The sequence below is a fragment of the Setaria viridis genome, chromosome 9 (assembly GCF_005286985.2).
Source record: "Setaria viridis chromosome 9, Setaria_viridis_v4.0, whole genome shotgun sequence".
Taxonomy (NCBI): domain Eukaryota; kingdom Viridiplantae; phylum Streptophyta; class Magnoliopsida; order Poales; family Poaceae; genus Setaria; species Setaria viridis.
This window is the reverse complement of record NC_048271.2, coordinates 53,727,498-53,748,983: the sequence shown is the minus strand read 5'-3', so window position 1 is coordinate 53,748,983 and position 21,486 is coordinate 53,727,498. Positions and strand designations below refer to the sequence as shown.

At 41.3% G+C, this 21,486-nt stretch overlaps 1 protein-coding gene and 1 pseudogene across 1 annotated transcript; one reads left to right on the top strand and one right to left on the bottom strand.

Moving 5' to 3' along the window:
• Positions 1 to 696: 696 nt before the first annotated feature.
• LOC117835923 (exosome complex component RRP41 homolog) lies at positions 697 to 6,542 on the bottom strand (annotated as a pseudogene).
• An 11,630-nt stretch (positions 6,543 to 18,172) lies between these two features.
• LOC117839844 (LOB domain-containing protein 16) lies at positions 18,173 to 19,377 on the top strand. The gene is made up of 2 exons (XM_034720272.2): positions 18,173 to 18,730; positions 18,896 to 19,377. Exons 1-2 carry the CDS (start codon positions 18,431 to 18,433, stop codon positions 19,130 to 19,132), a joined length of 537 nt encoding a protein of 178 aa, XP_034576163.1. The 5' UTR covers positions 18,173 to 18,430; the 3' UTR covers positions 19,133 to 19,377.
• The last annotated feature ends 2,109 nt before the right edge of the window (positions 19,378 to 21,486 follow it).

Genomic DNA, 21,486 nt, shown 5'->3' with positions numbered 1-21,486 from the left:
CCAAAAGGCAGAACCATATCTGATGTATAACATACTAGTTTGGTACAAATGAGGTGAAGATATTATGTGCCTGCCATGGCACTCACATGTCCCTGGAGAAAGTTCATGAGGCATGCAAGTGATTAGATGCCCCAGCCCAAGAAAATTGTGCAACTTTGTCAGCATTCCCTGTTGTTGACAAGGCAGCGTCAGCTGAAAACTAATTTGCCGGTCTCAGAGAGCATGCTTTACTTATAGTCGCTGCCCTTCGTGCCTATATCACCAATTCAGTGTAATACTGTGTTCATCACATATTGACATAGAACTATGCAAAGTTTAGACGCTTGATATTGAGCTTTGTTTGAGGACAAAAATTGTGTACCTTTAGATTTCTATATTACGAGCACGATTCAACTAGTTCTGAGTTCCCTTGAACCATCTAGAAAAATGAGATGCTAAGCCAATTGGTGATAAAGCAAAATATTCAGCACATTATTTGAACTAGATAGATAATTACTTTGGAAGTTTATCAGGTTTTCAGAGGTTGGGTTCTATAATTCCAACTGTGTCCCCCATGGTAGTGCATTTTTTCTGCATCTGGAGTCAGAACTCCATATTCTAAATTCCTATTCCCATCAGCATGTATATGGTGGTAGACTGGTAGTATTTTAAAGACAATTATAGGGCTCCAAAATTTTCAGCAAACACCTGTAGGTCTTAAGCATTATCTGATCTTGGAGCAGACGGGTGCAATATGAACGGGCGAGTGCTGAGACAACCAGCACAGCACATAATCATCATACAATGTCACGTTCACCTAACCTACTTCAAAGTCACATATTCCGTTGGAAGTACAAGAAGCTCAGCAATTTCCTGTCCACTGCACTGCACTGCACCAAAGCCATTCATCCTCAACTAACAAGCCTTTTACACGATGTGTGATGTCCATTTATGGGTCAGCAATCTTCAACATATTCAGGCCACTAATCTTCCAACTCTGCTGAGTAAGCAGATAAATGTCAGTGTTACTACACAGATCAGTCCAGACTTCAAGTGATACACAAGCTGGGTAGATGGGATCACCTCTTAACTCTTTAATGTTAACCACGCTGACACTCCAGCCGCTTTGTGTTCTCTAATAGCACCTGTTTCAGTACAATGGTGTGATGATCACCAATCACCATGTATATCAGAATGGGGCACTCAAGGGGCATTGAGAAGTTTCAATGTGTCAAAGTCAAAGTAAACGGGAAACAACCTAAATCATTTTCAAGTGTACGGTGTACCTCTAGGATGTAAGTTGCAATTGCTTTGCACCCTTCTGTGGCAAGTCCCATTACATTTTCAAATGTATCCATCGGTAATTTTGCATCCATCTGCCAAAAAAAAATGACTTTGAGCTGCTTCCATTTGGTGATAATCGTTATGCAGCAAACCATCGTAAAAGAAGTATTTCACAAGGGAAAAGTTGAAATGTATAATTTTTGTTGCACATAGAGAGACTTTCAGGAGTTAACAATTTGGAACAAGAAGAATTCTTGATCTTTTTACCTGCAGAAGAGTTACTTTGTCCATCTTTGAAAGAATACCAACGGTGACATCTGGACCCCCAGCACTGTCTTCTATGTAATTCAGATCTGACATAGCACATTAGAATCATTTGAGTTTGTTTGTACCATACGATTATTAGCTTATCAAAGATATGACAAAAATAGTGAGGTGTCTTAGTGTCTTACCAAGCAAAGGAGTAGAACACAGACACCCATCACTACAAGATGTGACGATGTCTCGCATTGGAATCCCAGCATCTGAAAGAGCTAGTGTTGCAGCATTGATGCATGCTGACCTTGTTCCTGATATACACATGGTCATGCCCCAGCATGACAATCATTTTTAAGCACAAAATATGATTAAATCATTTTAAGCAAGTAAAAGAATAATATGCCATAGCATGACTGAGCAATATAGCAGTAAAGAATAATATGCTATAGCATGACCGAGTAATATAGCTAAGGGGACATCAGAATAGGTATGTTCTCCAGCATACCTCATATGCAGAGCATAATCTAGATTTACTCAGTCTATGGAAAATAAATAGCCTTGCTTGGCTTCCTTTTACGACAGAACCAAAAAGAAGTACATTCCAGAATAAATAATAGAGGGCAGCACGCTTGAATGAGGTATGCTCATATGTAGAGCATAAATCTAGATTCTCCAGTACATTCCAGAATGACCATACCTCATATTCTGGAGAATCTAGATTTCTGGAAGCCGATTCCAGCATGACCGAGTAATATAGCTAAGGGGACATCAGAGTCTGGGAGCCTGGAGACAACTTCAACAATCTGAAAGTAGGAAGGCAGCACGCTTACCACCATCAGCTTGAAGAACTTGGACAAATATATCAATCTGCAAACAAGTAATAAGCATTGAAAGTTAGCAATGGTATCATTCAAAACTGAAGTTTTTTAAAGGATGTGGACTAAATAGAACTGACCTGTGAGCATGGCATTAAATGTGTTAATATGCTTGCCCTCCATTGTCTGTCGAATAACAAGAGAAATTTCTGTTGATCGCCTGCCAGATGATTGTAGCTTTAGTTCACTACTATAGTGATATGGGAAATCAGACACCATGTAAATTCATGCAACCTGAATTCACTTTGCACACTGGGTGTTCACCTCAGAAGCACTAAAGTGAATAACTAAATTATACTGAAGCATTATTTGCCTATGTTACACCAGATGCTACTATTGAAATTTCTGATATTAATTATGACTTTGCTCCTGATATGGCATGGAAGTGGGGAATTTGTAGAACTGAATTTACACAAATGAATACCAATCTAAAGGAACAGTAGCCTAGACATGATCACTACATCTAGAAATTGCAGAATTTAATGAAAAATCATCATACCAGAGCTTGAAAATGCCATGCACGCGTGAGAATATGTTTATTACTTTTCCATCAAAAATTTAATTAATGTTTTATTGCATAATTAGCTGAAAAGTATAAATTTTCCACCACAGTACAACTAAGATGCACTCTGATTAAATGGAACAAACTAGAAGTTCAATTAGAGATTTTCTCATGATTAATTTCTGACCAACATTGATTTTAATTACGAGTTATTTAATTTAAGTTTCTTTGTTTTCTGCCCAATGATGATGCAAACTGAAACTTATGTGCATGTTATTAATGAGGCCAATGTAATTTCATGCTTATTATGTGTATTTTGTTATACTATGAATACTGCTGAGAATGTTTTTTTTTTTGAAAAAGCTACTGCTGAGAATGTTGCAGCCCCTCAATGGCACTATCCTTCATGGAAGGAGAATGTGCAAATGGTTCTTGGGTTCTTAGACCTTGATTACTCAGTAGGTGAGGATAAACATGTTGCTCCTGCTAGTGGCTCTCAGGACTATGATGTTAAACTTAAGGAGCATGATGACAACTCTGGCCAACATAATCATTAAGCAGTCGATCTCAGTTCCGATAAGGATGGTAGGAGCTTGATGCTAAGAAGTTCCTAAACTCAATTGGGGAGAATTTCACAAGCTCCTCTAAGATTTATACCAACATTCTTATCAGGAAAATGCTTACCTCACGTTGTGATGGACAAAGTGGAATCAGGGAACACATTATGAGCATGTGTGACATGGCAACCAGACTGGAGGCACTTGGGATATCCATCTCTAATGGTTTCCAACTCAATTAGATTGTATTGATGAAGAGGAAAGGGTCCGTGTAGATATAGTGATGGTAATGACATTGACATTGCCACAACTACACCAACCCTTTCCTTAGCTAATCAGATAGACGACGCTCTAGGTCTCCTTTTGAGTAACCTTGAAAGGAGCATACTAAGCTAGTAGAGATGACATAATGGAACTCAGGAGGAAACCATCAAAGATGGATATCCCAAGTGCTTCCAGCTCAACTACCATGTCACATATTCTCATAATATGTTCCCTGATTCCACTTTGCCAATCATAGCATGAAGTAAGCATTTTTTTTGTTTAAGGGTATTAGCATAAGTCTTAGAGGAGCTTTTGAAATTCGCCTAAACTAATTTCAAGAACACCTTAGCTCAAGTTCCCTACCATCCTTCTTATCAATAATTGCTCCTCTTGTGCCAACTGACATTGACTGCTTAAATACCATTTTGGCCATCCTGTTGGACATCTCCCACTTCTTAGAGTCGCCATTATACTCCTTAAACATACCATTATAGTCTTGAGTGCCGGCAACAAGAGCAACAAGCTTATCCACATGCAGTGCACGAGTTCTGCACTCTCCTTCCATGCAGGATAGTTAGTGCTATTGAGGGGCTACATCTTAGCTGAAAAGAGTAATGATGTACAAAAAATACACAAAATAAGCTTGAAATTAACCCTATGCTGGTCTGATTAATATCATGTACATAAGTTTCAATTTGCATCAACGTTGGGAAAAATAAATTAATTAAATATTCCATCATAATTAAAATCAACGTCGGCCAGAAATTAATTATGAACAAAACTATAATTAAACTTCTCTTGGTTGCATTTAATCAGAGACCATCTTAGTTGTACATTAGCGGAAAACTATGATTTTTTTAATTGATTATGCAATAAAACAGTAATTAAATTTGTTGATGGAAAACAAATAAACATAAAACATTCAATAAATAAAAGTAAACTCAAGTTAGCCCGAAAAACAAAAGCGGCCCATAACTCACATGCAGACACGGTCCAGCACCGCTGAAACACGCCGTGCTGCTTTCCCAATGGCCAAGAGGCAGCACATGCAAGTCGGGCGACCAGGGGAACCCTGCCGCTGAGTCTAATAATTCAATCCAGTCGAGCAAAACCCTAGCTTATTCAGTCTCTCCCTCTCTCCCCCCGATCCACTCAAGCGGCACTAGCCGGTAATGCGCAGTCATGGCCAATGGCGCCACTGCGGTTCCTCTCGTAAATATACTTGTAAGTTCGCCCTCTCAAGGAGGCTCTGAACTGCTGGTTTACATTAATTAGGGATAAATCTTTGCTTGCCAAACTCAATATCCGATGCCCTTGATGTAGAACTCGGTGCCTAACAAACAAGCTAACTTTCTTTTGAAGAACAAAAACAAACCAACTGATTAATCTCGTTGCTAATCCTCTGCTACAGATGTGGGCACCTGGCCATGTCACGCTTCTTGCAACATTGGCGTCCGCAACAGTTACACTGTTACAAACACAGTGGTCCTGATCTGACACCCATATTTTGATTGAGCATCCTAGGAAAGTCAATCGTATTTTGAAAATAGTACCCTCAAATTAGAAGGCAGAAACAACACAAGGACATGTCAAAAACACAAGAAGTAGGGGAAAAGAAGCTTGCTAATAAGGTAAATAGAAAAATAATACAGATTTGCTATGTCAGAACTCAGAAGTTTGTTTTGACAGTAAATGAACCTATTATTGCGATCCCCAAGGACTGGAACAACCAACCATTTTAATCAGATTTTACTGTTCAAATTGGAACATACCTGTCACCTTTCGGCTTTCTCCTCCGATCTCCTGTACTGAATTCTGCCATCCTATACTCACAATGAACCTGCAAAAACTTGCTCAGGAACAAATCATAAAGGAAAAGCTCTAACTGAGGAATGCACTTGGAGTGAAACTTTACCAAAGCCTCTTTGCTGTTTACTTGCTGACCTTTGTTCTGGACCTACACGAACAAACCAAGAGCATGAAATTTAATTAGACAGTGTTCAGTTTCACTGAAAAGTGAACAGCTCTTCCTGGTAGCACAACACAGGGTTCCCTGATTTAGTGTGTAGTCTAACAGGAAAGAACGCAAGTGATTCAAATTTACAATTTCCATGATTCCAAGTTCTCCAGTATATCTTACTGTGGATGAACATTGCATGTTCTACAGCCCATAGGCAATCATGGATCTTAATGGTTTTCAAACATATTTCCAAAACAGTAAACCAGTTTTCCCAAATAATCCCCACATTCACTCAAAAGGACTCCTGAAGATGAATGTTGACTAAAGATGACCCTGGTAGGGGGTCTATGGAATTGGAATCACCTCTCGAGGGCCGTAGACAGCGGCGATGACCCTGGTGTTGCCCATCTCGAATAGCGCGGACCTGCCCCGACCAAAAACACCAGCAAAATCAGATCAAAAGCGAGCACCACACATGACATCTCTAAAGCAGAATACCTTCACAGGCAAATACCACCACCGTAGCCCTAATCGACAGCTGCTCCCTTTTCCCCCCGCCTATAAGCGTCGGAGCCTTACTCACCCGTCGGCCCGCTCGACGACGCCGACCTCGCCCTTGAGCTGCCGCATCTGCGCGAAATCCAGCAGCAGCACCGAGTGAGATTGGGTTACGAGTGAACCATGCGAGGTGGGGCGGTAGGAAGAGGGCAAGTGTGCGTCACCTCGTTGGGGCGGCGCCCGTCGACGCGGAAGCCGGTGAGGGGGGTTCACGTACTCCATCGCCGGGTTCGCCGCTCTCTCTTTGACTCTTTGTGCTCCGGCGACGGCGGACGCGCTGCAGCGGCCGCGGGCGAGGGGTTTATGAGGGGGTTTTCCTTTTTTTTTTTTGAGATTCGGTTTTTTTCCTTCTGTTCGGCTGTGTGCCTGTGTCTCTCCTGGCTGGTCCTGGAGCTAACAATTCCGGCCCGCCTCTTTATCGAGCCAGGCTTGAAAGCTCAGATAGCCCAAGTCCGATCAGGCTCTTCCCAAGCAAGCCCGGAGACGATCCCTACGTAAAACCAGACAACGCAAAGCCCAAATACAAATCGTGTGTTTCGAAATTGCAGAGAAAAAAATTCGCCCCATATGTTGGGCTGCCTCTGCTTGAGGATGTGGCTCGAGAAAATGATGCCACTCTCCTCTTCAAAAAAAAAGAAAAAAGAAAAATGATGCCACTCACTGCATGTGAACGTCGCAACCTGCAAGGGCAAAATGTCAGGTGTGTCGTTCAACTTCCACGCGCACACGTTATTCCAACAGTGATCCAACATTTCACATGCATTGTATTGCATTACAACACAAACAGAATCCAAAGTCTTGCATGAGGGAAAATGAAGTACTCCTTCTTGCTCTACTGATCAGAAAACATTTATTAATCCACAGAAGCAACATTGTTGATCAAAACCAAGCATCAAGATCACATGATGCCACACGCACGTCTAAAATGTTGGAACCACCCTCCTTATTCATGACAACTTTGAAGGATCACAGCTTCAGGTCCAGGTCCAGGTCCTGTGGATCATCGGAGTTCTTGCAAGTGGGCTCCACCGATAGGTTGCGGTCGCCCTCTCTCTTCGAATCAACATATACATCTTCCTACAAATATTAGAGTGCCGTAGTCAGTGAATTTGATAACCTATGCAGTTGAATAGCAAGCACATACTGATGAGCTCCTTCCCTACAACGCTTAAGTAATTCAATGTTCGGATGAGCATTTAGCATATCATTGCTTCACCAAAAAAAAAACATGCACATTGTATTTCATGCTGCTATCCAAGAAGGACAATGAACCTGTGCTTTAATTTGTATGAAGCAGGTCAGTAATGCATTTAGTCTAGAAAAATAAGAACAACAATCTGGTTATGTACCATATGATCAGGAAAGAGCTGCAGTGTTGCTTGGATTGTCATAAGATGCAGCTCCAGATGTGCTTGGAGGCCTGGTTGCATATTTTACATTGGTCAGACAAGAAATATTTCATCATGAATCTACGACAGTCGAAAAAATGGGTAATTTATTCCGTGAACATGTGTAAAGATCGGAAACTAATCATGTGTACCTGGTGAAGGGAAGATTGAACTGTTCATTCATGTATCCTCTTGTTCCATATGCCATCTGAAATAAACCATGAGGTCAGCCATCATCCATACTTGAGAAGACAACATATATAATGCTAAGGGCATACGGTGCAAGGGAGAAATATTATTATCATTACACATGAGAAGTATGTACAAACAAGCATTGGAAACAAAAACAAAAGAAAGGCAAAGATGCTTTCAGTTTTGAACAACTATCAAAGATATAAAGGCGCATATACCGCAAAAGTCTGGAAGGACTGGACTGGGTAGGGCATTGAATTGAATTGTAGCACCAAACTAAGGCTAGTAAGATGTAAGCCGGGTTTGAGCGTTCGAGGACATCCCGGTTCCCTACTTCCAATTTTGAAAATACAATCACAAAGATCTTCTGAGTTTTAAAATACCATCTGTATCTCTATGACATGAGCTCTAAGATATACACATGTCCTCCTCACATCAGTTCCAATAATATGAGTATGTATGTGACAGTAAAAGAAATCCTTGGAAACTATCTCAGAATCTGGAAGGTGTTGGTAGGGCAACAAGGACCAGCATATAAGCCATACAATAGGTTAGAGGCTATTCTGGTTCCATGCTCTACTTGATATAGATCAGTTCCCGTAAAGCACGTCAGTAAGCAGAGAAGGCAATCAAAGAAATGGTAATATAAAAACACAACCATGCGTGAACCACACCTAAATGGATAATACAAGTGTTTCGGGAAAAAAAAAAAGGTATGCTTACCAAGCCTTGGATACCAGCACCAGAAATGTGTGCCTGGCTAAAGGGACTTTTTAAGTACTTCTCTTTCATTTCCTCCTCTGCCCTCATTCTCTCTAGCTTGGCAATCCCCAACCCTTGTCTTGGCTCCTTCACCTTGTTGATGAAGCTTTGATCGGCGGCCCTTTTGCCGTTCCTACGGTTGCCATCTCTTGAACTGCTTTCATCCATGGGTGCCTACAAGGAAGCGAAAAACATCAGTAAGTTAGCGTGAACTATTCAAAACAGATCTAGAAACAGAGGGGAAAGTTTCCTAGGTACGTACAAAATCAATTTTTTTTCTAATACAGTAAGGATAGAACACACAAAGTTTGCTCCCCAATCTTTTTTAACTAGGGCACCTCAAGCCCATGTATATATATTGTGGCACCGTGTATATACATGACCTCAAGCCCAACCTTCATAATTTGATTTGCTGCAATCTTTTTCTCTTGTAATAAATGCGTATATTCATGTGTGATATTTTCTTTCATGCTTGGTAGATTTGCTGTGTAGTTTTATAGTACAATAATTTAATAAAGACCAGCATTAATACAAAATCTGGATATACTCCTATCTAGTACAAAAAATGTGTATATATACTTTAGATATCTCATGGAGATCAAGAGTATATAGACACGGCAAAAATAATGATGAAGTATTGCATTCCCACTTTGATATGTCAAGCAATTAAAGGTTAGAAAGACAGCATCTTAAATACTATGTGTGTGGGAAATTACACGCACAATAATTGATCCATTACAACTAACGGATTCTAAGGCCATTCTCAGTGTAGGGGAGCATTTAGTTTGTGGATGAAATAGGTCACACAATGCATTGTTTCATTTTTCGTTGTTTCCAAGACTACATGCAAGACACAAGTTGTGTTGGAAACAGTGTATACATGATTTCATCACTATGAAACTAGTTTCTTCTCCCACTTCATAAATAGTGTGCCATGTCATCAAAATTGCCTACATGGCAGCTCATTTATTGCTTATAAAATCCCCACTGACAATGGTTTAAAACAGTTGTAGCAAATATATGCCACTTCAATAACTTTTTTGAGAGAGTAAGTACATTGAGAATGCAGGCAACCCAAGTACCCCACAAACACAACACATGCACACACACGCGCCTGCTCAATAAGTTTTGATTAGGCATAATTTTGTGGTTTATTATTAAGGGAACCATTTTGTCATATGTATATAGTTAATTCATTACATTCCTGTTAATGTACAAGTTATATCTTTTTTTCACAATCTCGAGTGAGATTTAATAACCCACGAACATGTATATCCAGCGCGCTAACAAGAATACAAGATGAGATGTCAGAGCCAAACGGCTGACGACAACCCCTCACACACGCTCTGTGCTAGCGCCAAGTAGATCGGAAAGCAATTATATTATGTATATACTAAATCCAACTCGGAATCTCAAATTACAAAATCATGCTTCCAACCTCTAACTCATCCAAATATCCCAGCCTTTGCAATCCATCAATCCAAATTGTGAACAGCAAAAAGGACAGTTACCCCAAATGCTATTGACCAGGAGAACCTGCTCCCTAGCCTCGCCACCGGTGTCCCCTGCCAAGAACTCCCTCGCTGACGTTGAACGCGAAAGGACACTACTACAAAACCTACTGCCACTACCAGTATCGACCGGTTCTAAAAACCTCATCAGTACGAAGAGGTTATCAATACTGATTTTTTACACAAACCAGTATTGGTAGTAGGTCTTAAGAACCGTGCAGAAGGGCGGAGCTTGAGCACGATAGCCGGGGGAAAGTTAAGAAATCAACCCAAACACACTAAAATTCATGGTTTTATTACCATTTTTCTTAAGAAAGTTCCTGGCGGGGCGTGGTTCTTTGTACGATTTGGTAGTGATAGCTCACTATCAGTACCAAAACTGGTATTGCTGAGCACATCATCAGTACCCGTTTATGGCTTAAACCGACACATATTGTCTGGTACGTTAGCCTAAAGCTAGTCATGAACTCACGATCATGTGCACCCTAAACGTATGTAGCACTTCACCATGGGGCAACATTGGAGTTGCAGCTGCAATGGTGTAGGCATTACACATTTGTTTGATCGGTTCAGGCTTCTGACCTTATTAACATAAGAAAAAAGAAATATTCTGCATCCGAAATCTTGGTATCTTACTATTACTAATTCTATTACTAATTGAAGGTTCTTTTGAAGCCTCTAGGTGAAGCCACCAATGATTCCTATATGGACACTCTAGAAACAAAAAGAAATCTTAGAAATTCTAAAAAAAGCAAAACATCTAGCCATCAATCGGTAGACTCAAATCGTCATAGCCATTGGATCTATTATACTTTCTAAAAATTTATCCACCTATGCCATTATAAAAATAGATTAAAGTAACCCCCTAAGTATATATCTAAATTATCCACCTCTGTCATTATATAAAATTAACTAAAATAACCCATAATCTTCATCAAAATTACCCACACATGCCATTATAAACAATATTTAAAATAACCTCCTAAATTTGCAACTAAATTTTCCACCACTAATACTTAAAAAACTTAAAGTAACCCTTAAAATTTGCATCAATATTACCCACATATGCCATTATTAAAAATAATATGAGGTAATCCCACATTTGAATGCAATCACCTTAATTAAAAATCGTAACACCCTAGGTGTTTAAATTGTAATTAGATTTAATCCTCTGCATAAACATGAGCCTCCTATCATTGCATTAGTTTAAACTCCTGAATTGTCATTTATTGATCAAATGAAACTTTGTGAAGCAGCTCAAAATTTTGCTATGTAGCTATGCCTCCGGTTATTTTATTTAAATACTTGATGCAAAATGATGAATTTAAAGAATTTTCCCTTATTTTTGGGTGATGTGTGCTAGTGATAAAAATTCAGTGAAGTTTTAATTTTAACTATTTTACTTTTCAAATTCTGTGCAATCTTTTTTTAGCTTTGCAATTGGTTCAAGCTTCATTGTGTTCTTTGTGATTTTGTGTTTCCAATGGGTATTTTTGGGAGATTTTTGGGTAGTAGTAGCTTGCTCTTTTGAAGGAGGAAAGATCTTTTAAAAAAATGTGCAGGCCCCACTCGTCACCCTTCATCTTCTCCCTCCTCCCATCCCTCTATTCCCTGTCGCGAGAGACTGAGCAGAGCAGAGCGCACGCCGCCGCCTACATCACGCCAACGCCGTCGGGCCCTCTACCCCACGTTTTCGCAGTCAACCGCGCCATCCCGTCGCCAACGCCCATGCCGCGCCCACGCTCCGCCATGCCGCTTACGCCTTGCCACCGTCGCCTCGCTCCTGCTCACCACTGTTGCACCTGCGCCGCGCCACGGCTTGCCAGGGCCGAACCGAGACCAGCGACCGCGCCCTCGGTTTATCTCCTTCCCACCCAGCCGGTCTCATCTCCCTCTCCTCCCATTCTCCTTTCTTCTTCCTCCTCCCGCCAAACTAAAGACAAAAGCGAAACAGAGCCGAGCAGGAGCAGGGCGCCTTCGCCGGCCAAATCCCCCACCCCTGCCTTGCCAAAATCAAATCACCACCACCCCAAGCTGGATAGCCTCCCCATCTACCTCTGCCACCTCTTCTCGCCCGCCGCCATGCACCCTAGCGCTGGGGATTGAAGTCCCCGCGCAAACCATTGCCGCCAGCCACAAGACTCCACCCCACCGTCAAACCCCACCTTCCGGCCTTCTCTTGCCCTACCAACCCCAAAAATGAAACCTAGGTGAGCCCTGGACCTCAAGCTCTTGCCAAACCGCCATCTCAACCATGTTTCCACGCGCGTTCTCGTGCATGCCACCGGGCGTGCGCCGCCGCTCACTGCCGGAATAGCTAAGGTTTAGGTTCTAAGGTAAAAACTAGGGGAGTGGGTGCGCCTCAGTGTCGGGAGGCTCTCGGGGTAGTCACCGGGGTGGGGCGCCGCCGCCGCCGCGCGGGCGTGCGTGACCGAGGTAGAAGAAGGAGGCGGGGTGTTGGGTGTGAAGGAAATAGAACTCCAGGGGGTTTTCCGTTAAATGTCTAGGTTTAAGTGTGAGGTGGGAAATCTTTGAGGGACTTAAGTGTAAGAGTCAGGGCTGGTTCATAAAAGGAAGGACGGATCTACTGGAAAAAGTTATTTCGGAGGGCTTTCTTGCAAAAGCATTTTTTCTTTTCGGGTTTAATTTTGTTTAAAATTGCTGAAACTTTGGAAATCCGTACAAAATCATAGGAAAATGATAAAAAATACAAAATAAATTTTGTTAGGTTTATTATGAACTGTTTACCTAGGAAAAATTACTTGTTGCAATGCACCATATGTTTCTGATACTGAATAAAATGCATGTTGCTAATCTCCTTCTATTTGGAAGGCATAGCTATCTTGTTCATAAAATCTTGTTAAATTCTCAGTAGTATAGATTAGTGATATAAAATATTCTGAGAGGTTTTTGGCACCAAATCACTGACATAACTCCAATTATAATTTATTATTTATAATCTACCATGTCACCATGTTTGATTTTTAGTAATTTCTATGTTAATCCAATCATGCTCAAATTTTTACAGCAAACTTTAGGTGTGGTGAGAAAGCTCCCGTAAATGATTTATGTTCATATACCAACAGATGCTTTCTGGACATTTATTCATGTTAAAAGTTAGTTTAGTTATTAAAGATACTTGCTGCTAGGTTTTGTAGGCCCCACAAATTATTATTTATGCTCTTTATAAGTAGCATGATCATTGCTGAAAATGTTGCTAGTAGAATCTCTCTGGTTGCTTGTATGTGTCATTTATTTGGCCTCTAGTATGTTATTGCTATAGTTCACTCATAAGCATGGTTTACCTAGATCTTGTTACCATCATGACATGCTAAATCACTTATTTAGGACCAGGTATTCATGTCATGCTGCAACCAAAGTTACTGAAATATTATTGGTTTAGTTGGTAAGGTTATGTCTCACATGAAAACTCTAGTGTTCCTTGTGTAGATAATGATATGCTTGTATGCTCTTCTTTGATCTTTAAATATTGTATGATTGAGTTGTTGCACTCTCTAAATTTGACTTCATGCATGTGTCATCACCTTTCAATCAACTCATACATATGCATTTTCATGTAGATAACCCGCTAGTCGACAGTCTTTATGAATTGATCGGCGCGCCCAAGAGTGAGCAGCGTGAAGCCTCTCCAATTGAAGCATCCCAAGACCTGAACCAAAGTTCAGAAGAGCCCAAGGCTAGTCTCGAAGGCAAGCCCCGGAGCATAACTCCTAAATTCAAAACTATGCAATTATCTTAAATACGTGTTTACTTTTATACATTAAGTTCCTGGGAGTTGAATGAAACCTTAGTTGCATGATCCCTAGGACTCCCAGGTTCAAAATACTAGTATGTGTAGGTCGATAGAAATGCCATGCTTAATTAAGAACGGTAGAAGTCGAGTGATTGCCTATCGCTCGCGAGACATCGGACCTTTCAATATTTATGGCAAGTTACTTGAGAATGAATCACTGATGAAAGAAAAGTTGGAGACCGGGTGGAGACAGAAAATAAAATTGAAGTTAGTATTGTGGTTGCGCTCCGCCTATGTCGATTAAGGTCCGTTCGTTGTGGCCCTACTGATCGAGTTTGAATAGTACTCTAGAAGTAAGAGGTAGTTGAAACTGGTAAAACCTATTACCTTAAGGTGTGATTGCAGATTGAGTTGGTCATGTTTCCTATTCGTGTACTAGTTAGTAACTCACGGCAGACCCGGGGAGGTATCGGTGGGGATTAGCACTCAAGGGTCGCATGAGTTCGCAACTGCCATTGTTCTCTAAGGGGACCGTTTGCCATGTGCGGCTTGATGGGGCATGCACATGTCGTGTGTATAGGTCCGCCTTGCAATGATATAAATCGAATCGATTCGCCACCACTCTCGGTTAAGAGAATCTTAATCACCGTGTCACATCGTAATAAGAAGTGGAATGAAAGGAAATGTGAAATGATGTTGATATTGTTATCTAATCAATTGTTTTTTTTCCACACTGACAAGTTTGAAAATGTTGCTCACTTAGAATGGTTAGCTCAACCTTAAATTGGATGCTAAAGCTTGACATTAAGGATCCACTCTTAGTTGCTTTAGTCAAAACAAACCCCTCAGCCAAAAGCCTTTCATACTAGGAGTTGGCTAAGTATATACCATAGTCATTTAAGTCTTGTTGAGTATTAGTATACTCAGCCTTACTTTGTTGTTACTTTCAGGTACTAGTGATGAAATGATAGAGTTGGTTGCCGGTCAACCTTGGATGCCCATCCTTTACCTGCAGGGTGGTCGGTTGAGTGGTCTCCGACCTTGCCTTGAGGTGGTCTCGTGTTGGATGACATGTGGCGGGCTACTCATGTTGTCATGTATCTTTATTCGCGTTTTATCGTTTAAACTTCCACTGTATTTATTTCAAGAACTCTAGCTTGTAATATTATATGAATTTCAAACTCGGTTTGTAAATTAATTATAAACTCTATGTTGTAAATTGAAATACCATATTGTATCATCTGCGCTCACCTTTGTGTGAGACTTGTTGCATGTTGTTTCGATCAAGATATTCAGTGGTTGGATCAGGCTTGACTCGACGGACTGTCGGATTACACCGTTTTAAGTGTGTGTGACCGGATTGACCATTAAGGTGATGGTTAGCACACTTAAGCTAGTTTAATTTCGGTGGTTCCGCCACAAAAATATACAACAATAGATGAGTCTAAATCGTCTATTTCTTACAATATTAGTATATGATATAATAACTAAGGTATATACGCATAATGTGCATCACCATTTATAAAGATATAGAGTAAGTGATGAAAATATAGGTCTCTATGTTAAAATTATAGTTCAAACTTAAGGTCCATTAAATAAATTCAAGCACATACCTACGATGCAAAGTGAAAAGTGAAAGATTATAAATGTAGATGAGCATATTATACAATAATTACTATATAAAATCTATCAAAATCGGATGAAGATAATAGCTTTATATCTATATATAAGTATTGTGTTTGAATATTTAACAATTGAATGTAACTCATGGTAATAGTTTTGTAGCAATGTGGTCTTATTTTTTTATTGGAAACTCCGCATTAGTTCCTACGAGACACGCTAGAAAAAAAAAGACAAATCCCAAAAATTCTTTAAAAAATCAAAAACACCAAATACCAATCTTGTAAACTCTAATAATCATAGTTATTGATCTATTATATTTTCTAAAAAGTTATACACCACTATCATTATGAAAATATTCAAAATAAACTCTGAACCTATATCTAAATTACTAACGTCGGCCTTTATAAAAAATAATCTAAAGTAATCTCATAATCTTCATCCAATTTACTCATATGATCATTATAAACTATAATTTAAAATATCATTCTAAATTTGTATCTAAGTTACCCATCTATGTTATTATTAAAAATAATATAAAGTAAATACCTAAATCTTAATCTAATAGTCTTCATGTGCATCATATAGAAATATCCAAAAGTTAACTAATATATAATTCTAAATTACCTATTTCTGTCATTGTTAATATAGAAACACTAAGTTAAAGTGTATACACATGATGAGTGTCACCATTTAAACCATTTATACATGTATGTGAGAAATTGATGAAAAATATTGGTTTTTATGCTAAATACAATGTATGTAAGTGCGATACAAAATGAAAAAAGTGTGAATGTGGATCAAAAAGTTTATAGAGTAATTACTAATTAAAAATCAATCATAACTGGATAAAGATAAGTACATACATGAGTATTATGTTGAAGTATTAAAAAAATGAGATAGTAGCTAAAAGTTTAATTTCTAGATAATTTTTAGATTCAACAGTGTTTAAAAACAATAGCCCGTGCGGGAGCACAGGTTGATGGACTAGTTTGTATCGTCTTTTCCATCCCCAAACCTACACCATAGATCATTCTTCCTCAACCCCCCCCCCCCCCCCCCCCCCCCACTTGTTTAACTAATCTCCTAGACACTCATGCACTAGCCCCCGTGTCCCCTGTGTTCTTATCATGGCGAACATGTACACGTACGCACTAGCTAGCTTCGCACAATAATGCAAATACACACCACTGGCGCGGACTTGCACGCACACACAAATGAAAAAGAAATCAGATGAAGCAAGCAGACAAGCTGCATTGGCGCGCACATTATCCTAATCATGCCTTGATGCAAAAGCTTGCACGGAGACACCCGCATAATTGCATGATAAACTATGGTGATCAGGTTACGTGCGCAGTTATTTGTATTCGGCTGGATGGGCTTTGTTTATCGGTAGAGGGCGGTAGCTGTGTCTGCAGAGCTGGCGCACTTGAGGTGAGCATTGCAACAACCCCCAATTGTTAAGAATAATCAAGGACAATCTAGTGTCCTTAATCATGAGTCATCATCACCACCTAGCTGACCTGCAGTTGAGCAGACACATATCGAACTGCTGCAGTATGTGTTCCATTCATTGTAAAATTCGTATAAAATTTATTCAGAACCAAAATATCCTAAACCTAAATTATAGTAACATAATTAATTAAGCATATCTCTTGATACAAAGATACAAGTGGAGTATTAGAGAAAATAAAACATAATTAAGCTTCGTGCAAGCATGCAACAGAAATCTAGAGATGGATTAATAAGCATCCTGCAGCCGTGTTGATTTTATCGCTTCAAAAACAGAGCACAAAATCTTCAAAAAAAAAAACAGTAGTGCACAAGTACTAGTGTGCCAACCAAACTGTACTCCCATCTTATAATTTTGTTCTCTCCAGCCGATGCATAATTGACACCGATGTATCTTAGCTCCTGTCCGGAACGGTCGACCGTGCGATGTGACGTGCAGGTAAGCGCAGACCCCGGAATTTTGCGCAACAAACAGGGCCATCGGTGTACCAAACGCATGGTGCAGCGACAAAACAAACGGAGCAACCGGACACGAGAACGCAAGGCAGGGAAAGGGAAAAGGCAGCAGAAACCACGTACTCCTACGTAGGAGCGGCAGCGCCCGAGCAAGCTCAGCTCAGCTCGTCACATAAAGCTGGCGGCGTTCGGCGGACAAAAGCTGCCGTGGCTGCGTGCCTTTTTCTCCGACGTCCGGCGGCGGCGGCGGCCAGCACACGACCGCCGGAACCACTTTGGCCGGACGAACTAATTCACCACACGTACACCACCTTCTCCTCTTCAGGAATTCTTTAGCTCGTCTATCAAAGGCCTGCTGGGTTTTCCTTACATTACATCTTGTTGAAACTTTTGCCCTAGTCCTCGACAAGGTCACATGCACGAGTGATCCAATTATGTGAGTCTACTCAAAGTGTGATGAATTGAAGCTACGTGTGCTAGGTGACAAAATTTGGGGCATTGACATTTGGCAGTTTACTTGATGCCGACAGTCTTATGTGAAGTTCGGCATATGCACAGGCCAACATGTCAGTGTCACAATGTCGGCTGCGCAAGCTAGTAGTCCATGTGTGACCTCTAGCCAGTAGAGTAGTTTTGCATGAATTGCGAGCGTGCCCATCCCTGCCTCTCTCGTGAAACGCATGGCCCATAACTTGTGCGAATCAGCGATGTTGGAGAGGTTGATACGCAAGACGATGCCCCACAGGTCGCTTGCTCTCCTCTACATCGTGCGGGTTTCTCTCTAGCCTTGTCCCCTCGCGACCTTGCAGCCCTTGTCGTGTCTCTCCTCTATAAAACTCGAGCTCGAGCTTAGCCTCCCCCGTGCGGCGGCTGCTAGCAAGTTGCGGTGGTTGTCTTAGCTAGCAGAGCTTGTAGCTAGGTGGACCGGAGGGGAGACGCGTACGTGCGGACCGGGTGCGAGCGATCAGCAGGCGTTGACGGAGGCGGCGACGACGGCCATGGCGTCCTCGGGCAGCGGCGGCGGCACGCCGGGGTCGCCGTGCGGGGCGTGCAAGTTCCTCCGGCGCAAGTGCGCGGCTGAGTGCGTGTTCGCGCCCCACTTCTGCGCCGAGGACGGGGCGGCGCAGTTCGCGGCCATCCACAAGGTGTTCGGCGCCAGCAACGCCGCCAAGCTGCTGCAGCAGGTGGCCCCCGCCGACCGGAGCGAGGCGGCGGCCACCGTCACCTACGAGGCGCAGGCCAGGCTGCGCGACCCCATCTACGGCTGCGTCGCCCACATCTTCGCGCTGCAGCAGCAGGTACGCTGTGCCCCACTACCTCCATGTACGCGCGCGCCCTTGCCGCCGGCCGGCCGGCCGGCGCATGCATTAACTCCTGCCTGTGCAGAAGATTACTAGCTTCTCGATCTCTCGCGCGTGACGCCGCTGAAATCCCAAATTCATGCACACAATCAACCTGCGCAGGTGGCGAGCTTGCAGATGCAGGTGTTGCAGGCGAAGGCGCAGGTGGCGCAGACGATGACGGCGGGCGGCCCGCAGGCGGCGGGGAGCCCTCTCCTGCAGAGGTGGCCAATGGAGCCCGAGTCCCTGTCGACGCAGAGCTCCGGGTGCTACAGCGCGCCGAGCTGCGACGGGTCGGCGTCGCTGCAGGAGATGTACTGCGGCTTCGGCGAGCAGGAAGAAGGCAGCTACACGAGATGAATCCTTAGCATCAAACTCTGTCAAGAAACCGCGCGCGAAAAAAAAAGAACTTGTTGATTTGCAGCTAGCGTGCGTTTGATTTTGTTTAGTTCAGCTCCGCTTTCGGGAGCTTGATTTGGTGCGAGGCTGTAGTACTGTACTGCTTGCCGGTTTCAGGTCAGCTGTAATGGGTGAAGCTCATGAGCATGCATGTGGTTTAAACGGAAGAACACATCAGAAATCACGTATGGTTTCATATTGCCTAAGTGGATTAGTCACTCGTTAGATACGCAAAAGTTTGATGCATAGTGCATAGGGATTGGAGAACAGACAGGGAAATGAAAGGTAGAATTGGAGCCTTCAGACGTCAATTCACAAGGATGGCAAAAGCCCCAAAAGGACAGCCTATATAAGACGAGTGCAAGGATTGGACTGCCACCGATGACTGATTCGTGCGGCTAGATTCGAGCACGCTTTGCTTGATTACTTCAGGATGCAGTGGACTCGGGGCATGAATGACACATTACCTAGCTTGGCCCTAGCTGATGTGGTGCATGGTCGGGCCGCTTGATCTGCTTATGGGCCTGTCAGGCTTCAGTCCTGTCGTGTTTAAAGCCTTAAAGGAAGTTTGGAACTCAAGAATTTATTTTACAGGATTCAATTAAAAACAGCTCTTTTTATTTCAGGACCATTCATAACAAACTGCTCCCATTCCTAGAAAAAAAAATGAATAAGCTTGGTGCCTGATCCATTTTTGGCTATTTTGGACATGGTATAGACTGTCCTTGAACTTCAGAACACCCTAAACTAGGGTTACTGCTGCTAAAGTAGGATCAATGCATCAAGATCCCTCCCACCGATAAACAAACAAACGAGCCAAAATATTGGTGCTTCGTCAATTTGCAAAATGTACCATAAACAATGTCCGGAAGCAAGAAGGGATGTTTTCATTTCGTTTTTAATTTGCATCGCGCTTCCAATAACATTTCTCACAAGATTTCTAAGGCTCACAAGAAATTGGTTCCGTTAGGAACTTCCATATGCATTTTACATTCGACCATTTGAGGATTCAAGTCCAGCACTACTCCATGTAGTTTTTATGTATATTACCTTCTTAATTTGATGGTACACACTCATCCCAATCGCTCACTCCAATATATACCAAGTTGCTTAAACTGAGTGTAGATGTCAAGTTAATTTACATTCAGGATGAATCAAGATATGCATATGGGAATTCATTTTCTTCGTAAGAGTCAATAACTTGGATTTTGGTTGGGAATTCATTTTCTTCGTAAGAGTCAATAACTTGGATTTTGGTTGGGAATTCATTTTCTTCGTAAGAGTCAATAACTTGGATTTTGGTTGGGAATTCATTTTCCTAGAAATGGACTCATAATGTTGTTGTTATTATATCATACATATTAGGTCGATTTTATTAAGTCATATATAAAAATATATTGAGAAGAGGCAAGCATATGGAAAAAGCTCGCCTTGTTAGCTCTTCACTGTAAAGACAGCAATGATTGATGCTTCCATCTCCTGCATTGTATGATATGGTATTATGTTTCCTGTGATGTGTACGTCTGTGTTGATTAGGATGCAAAGTGACATCCTTTTTATTATGTTTTACTTTCCATGTTGTAGCATTAATTCATTATGTGTGGATCCTGTATCCATTTATAAAATACACAGTTAGTGTGTGGAATATAAACTTTAGTAATTCTGGAAACAACTTTTGCCACACACTTAATTGACCTGTTTCAGATTTAATTTAAACCACCAAAAGGAAAATACACTTTATGGTTATTCTCGCTTTCAACTAGTACTCTATTAGCATATATACTACTCCTCACACCACAAATAAAAGGACATATGAGATTTTTAGGACATGTTAAGGAGGAAGAAAAAAGACTCACCATTATTTTAGTACGCTCATTCCTCAAAAGATAAAGTGGGTTCTAGTTGTATTTGAGTGAGTAATGACTAAGGCCATACTACACTTGCTTCTGGCTTGATAAATAAACACTAAACATGATTAGTTCTGAAGCTATTCCACAAATCAAGGAATTTACGGATAATACAGTTGAAGTTCTCGATCTGGTAATCCATGCAAATATATAGATTAGCTATACATGTACTTATTGTTTTTCTTCCATATGATAAAAACTGCGAGCTAGATAATCACTTTAAGAGTTCATGAACCTAGATGAGAATATATTAATAGTTTACAGACCTATGATGCATTTCACTTCAAAATCTAATAGATATTATTCTTCCTTAGGTATGATTTTTAGATGATGGGATAAAAATTCGGACCTCTTCCACCAAACATGTTGATGTAGGAAGTCAATTACTGGGACTGTTTAGGAGGATTC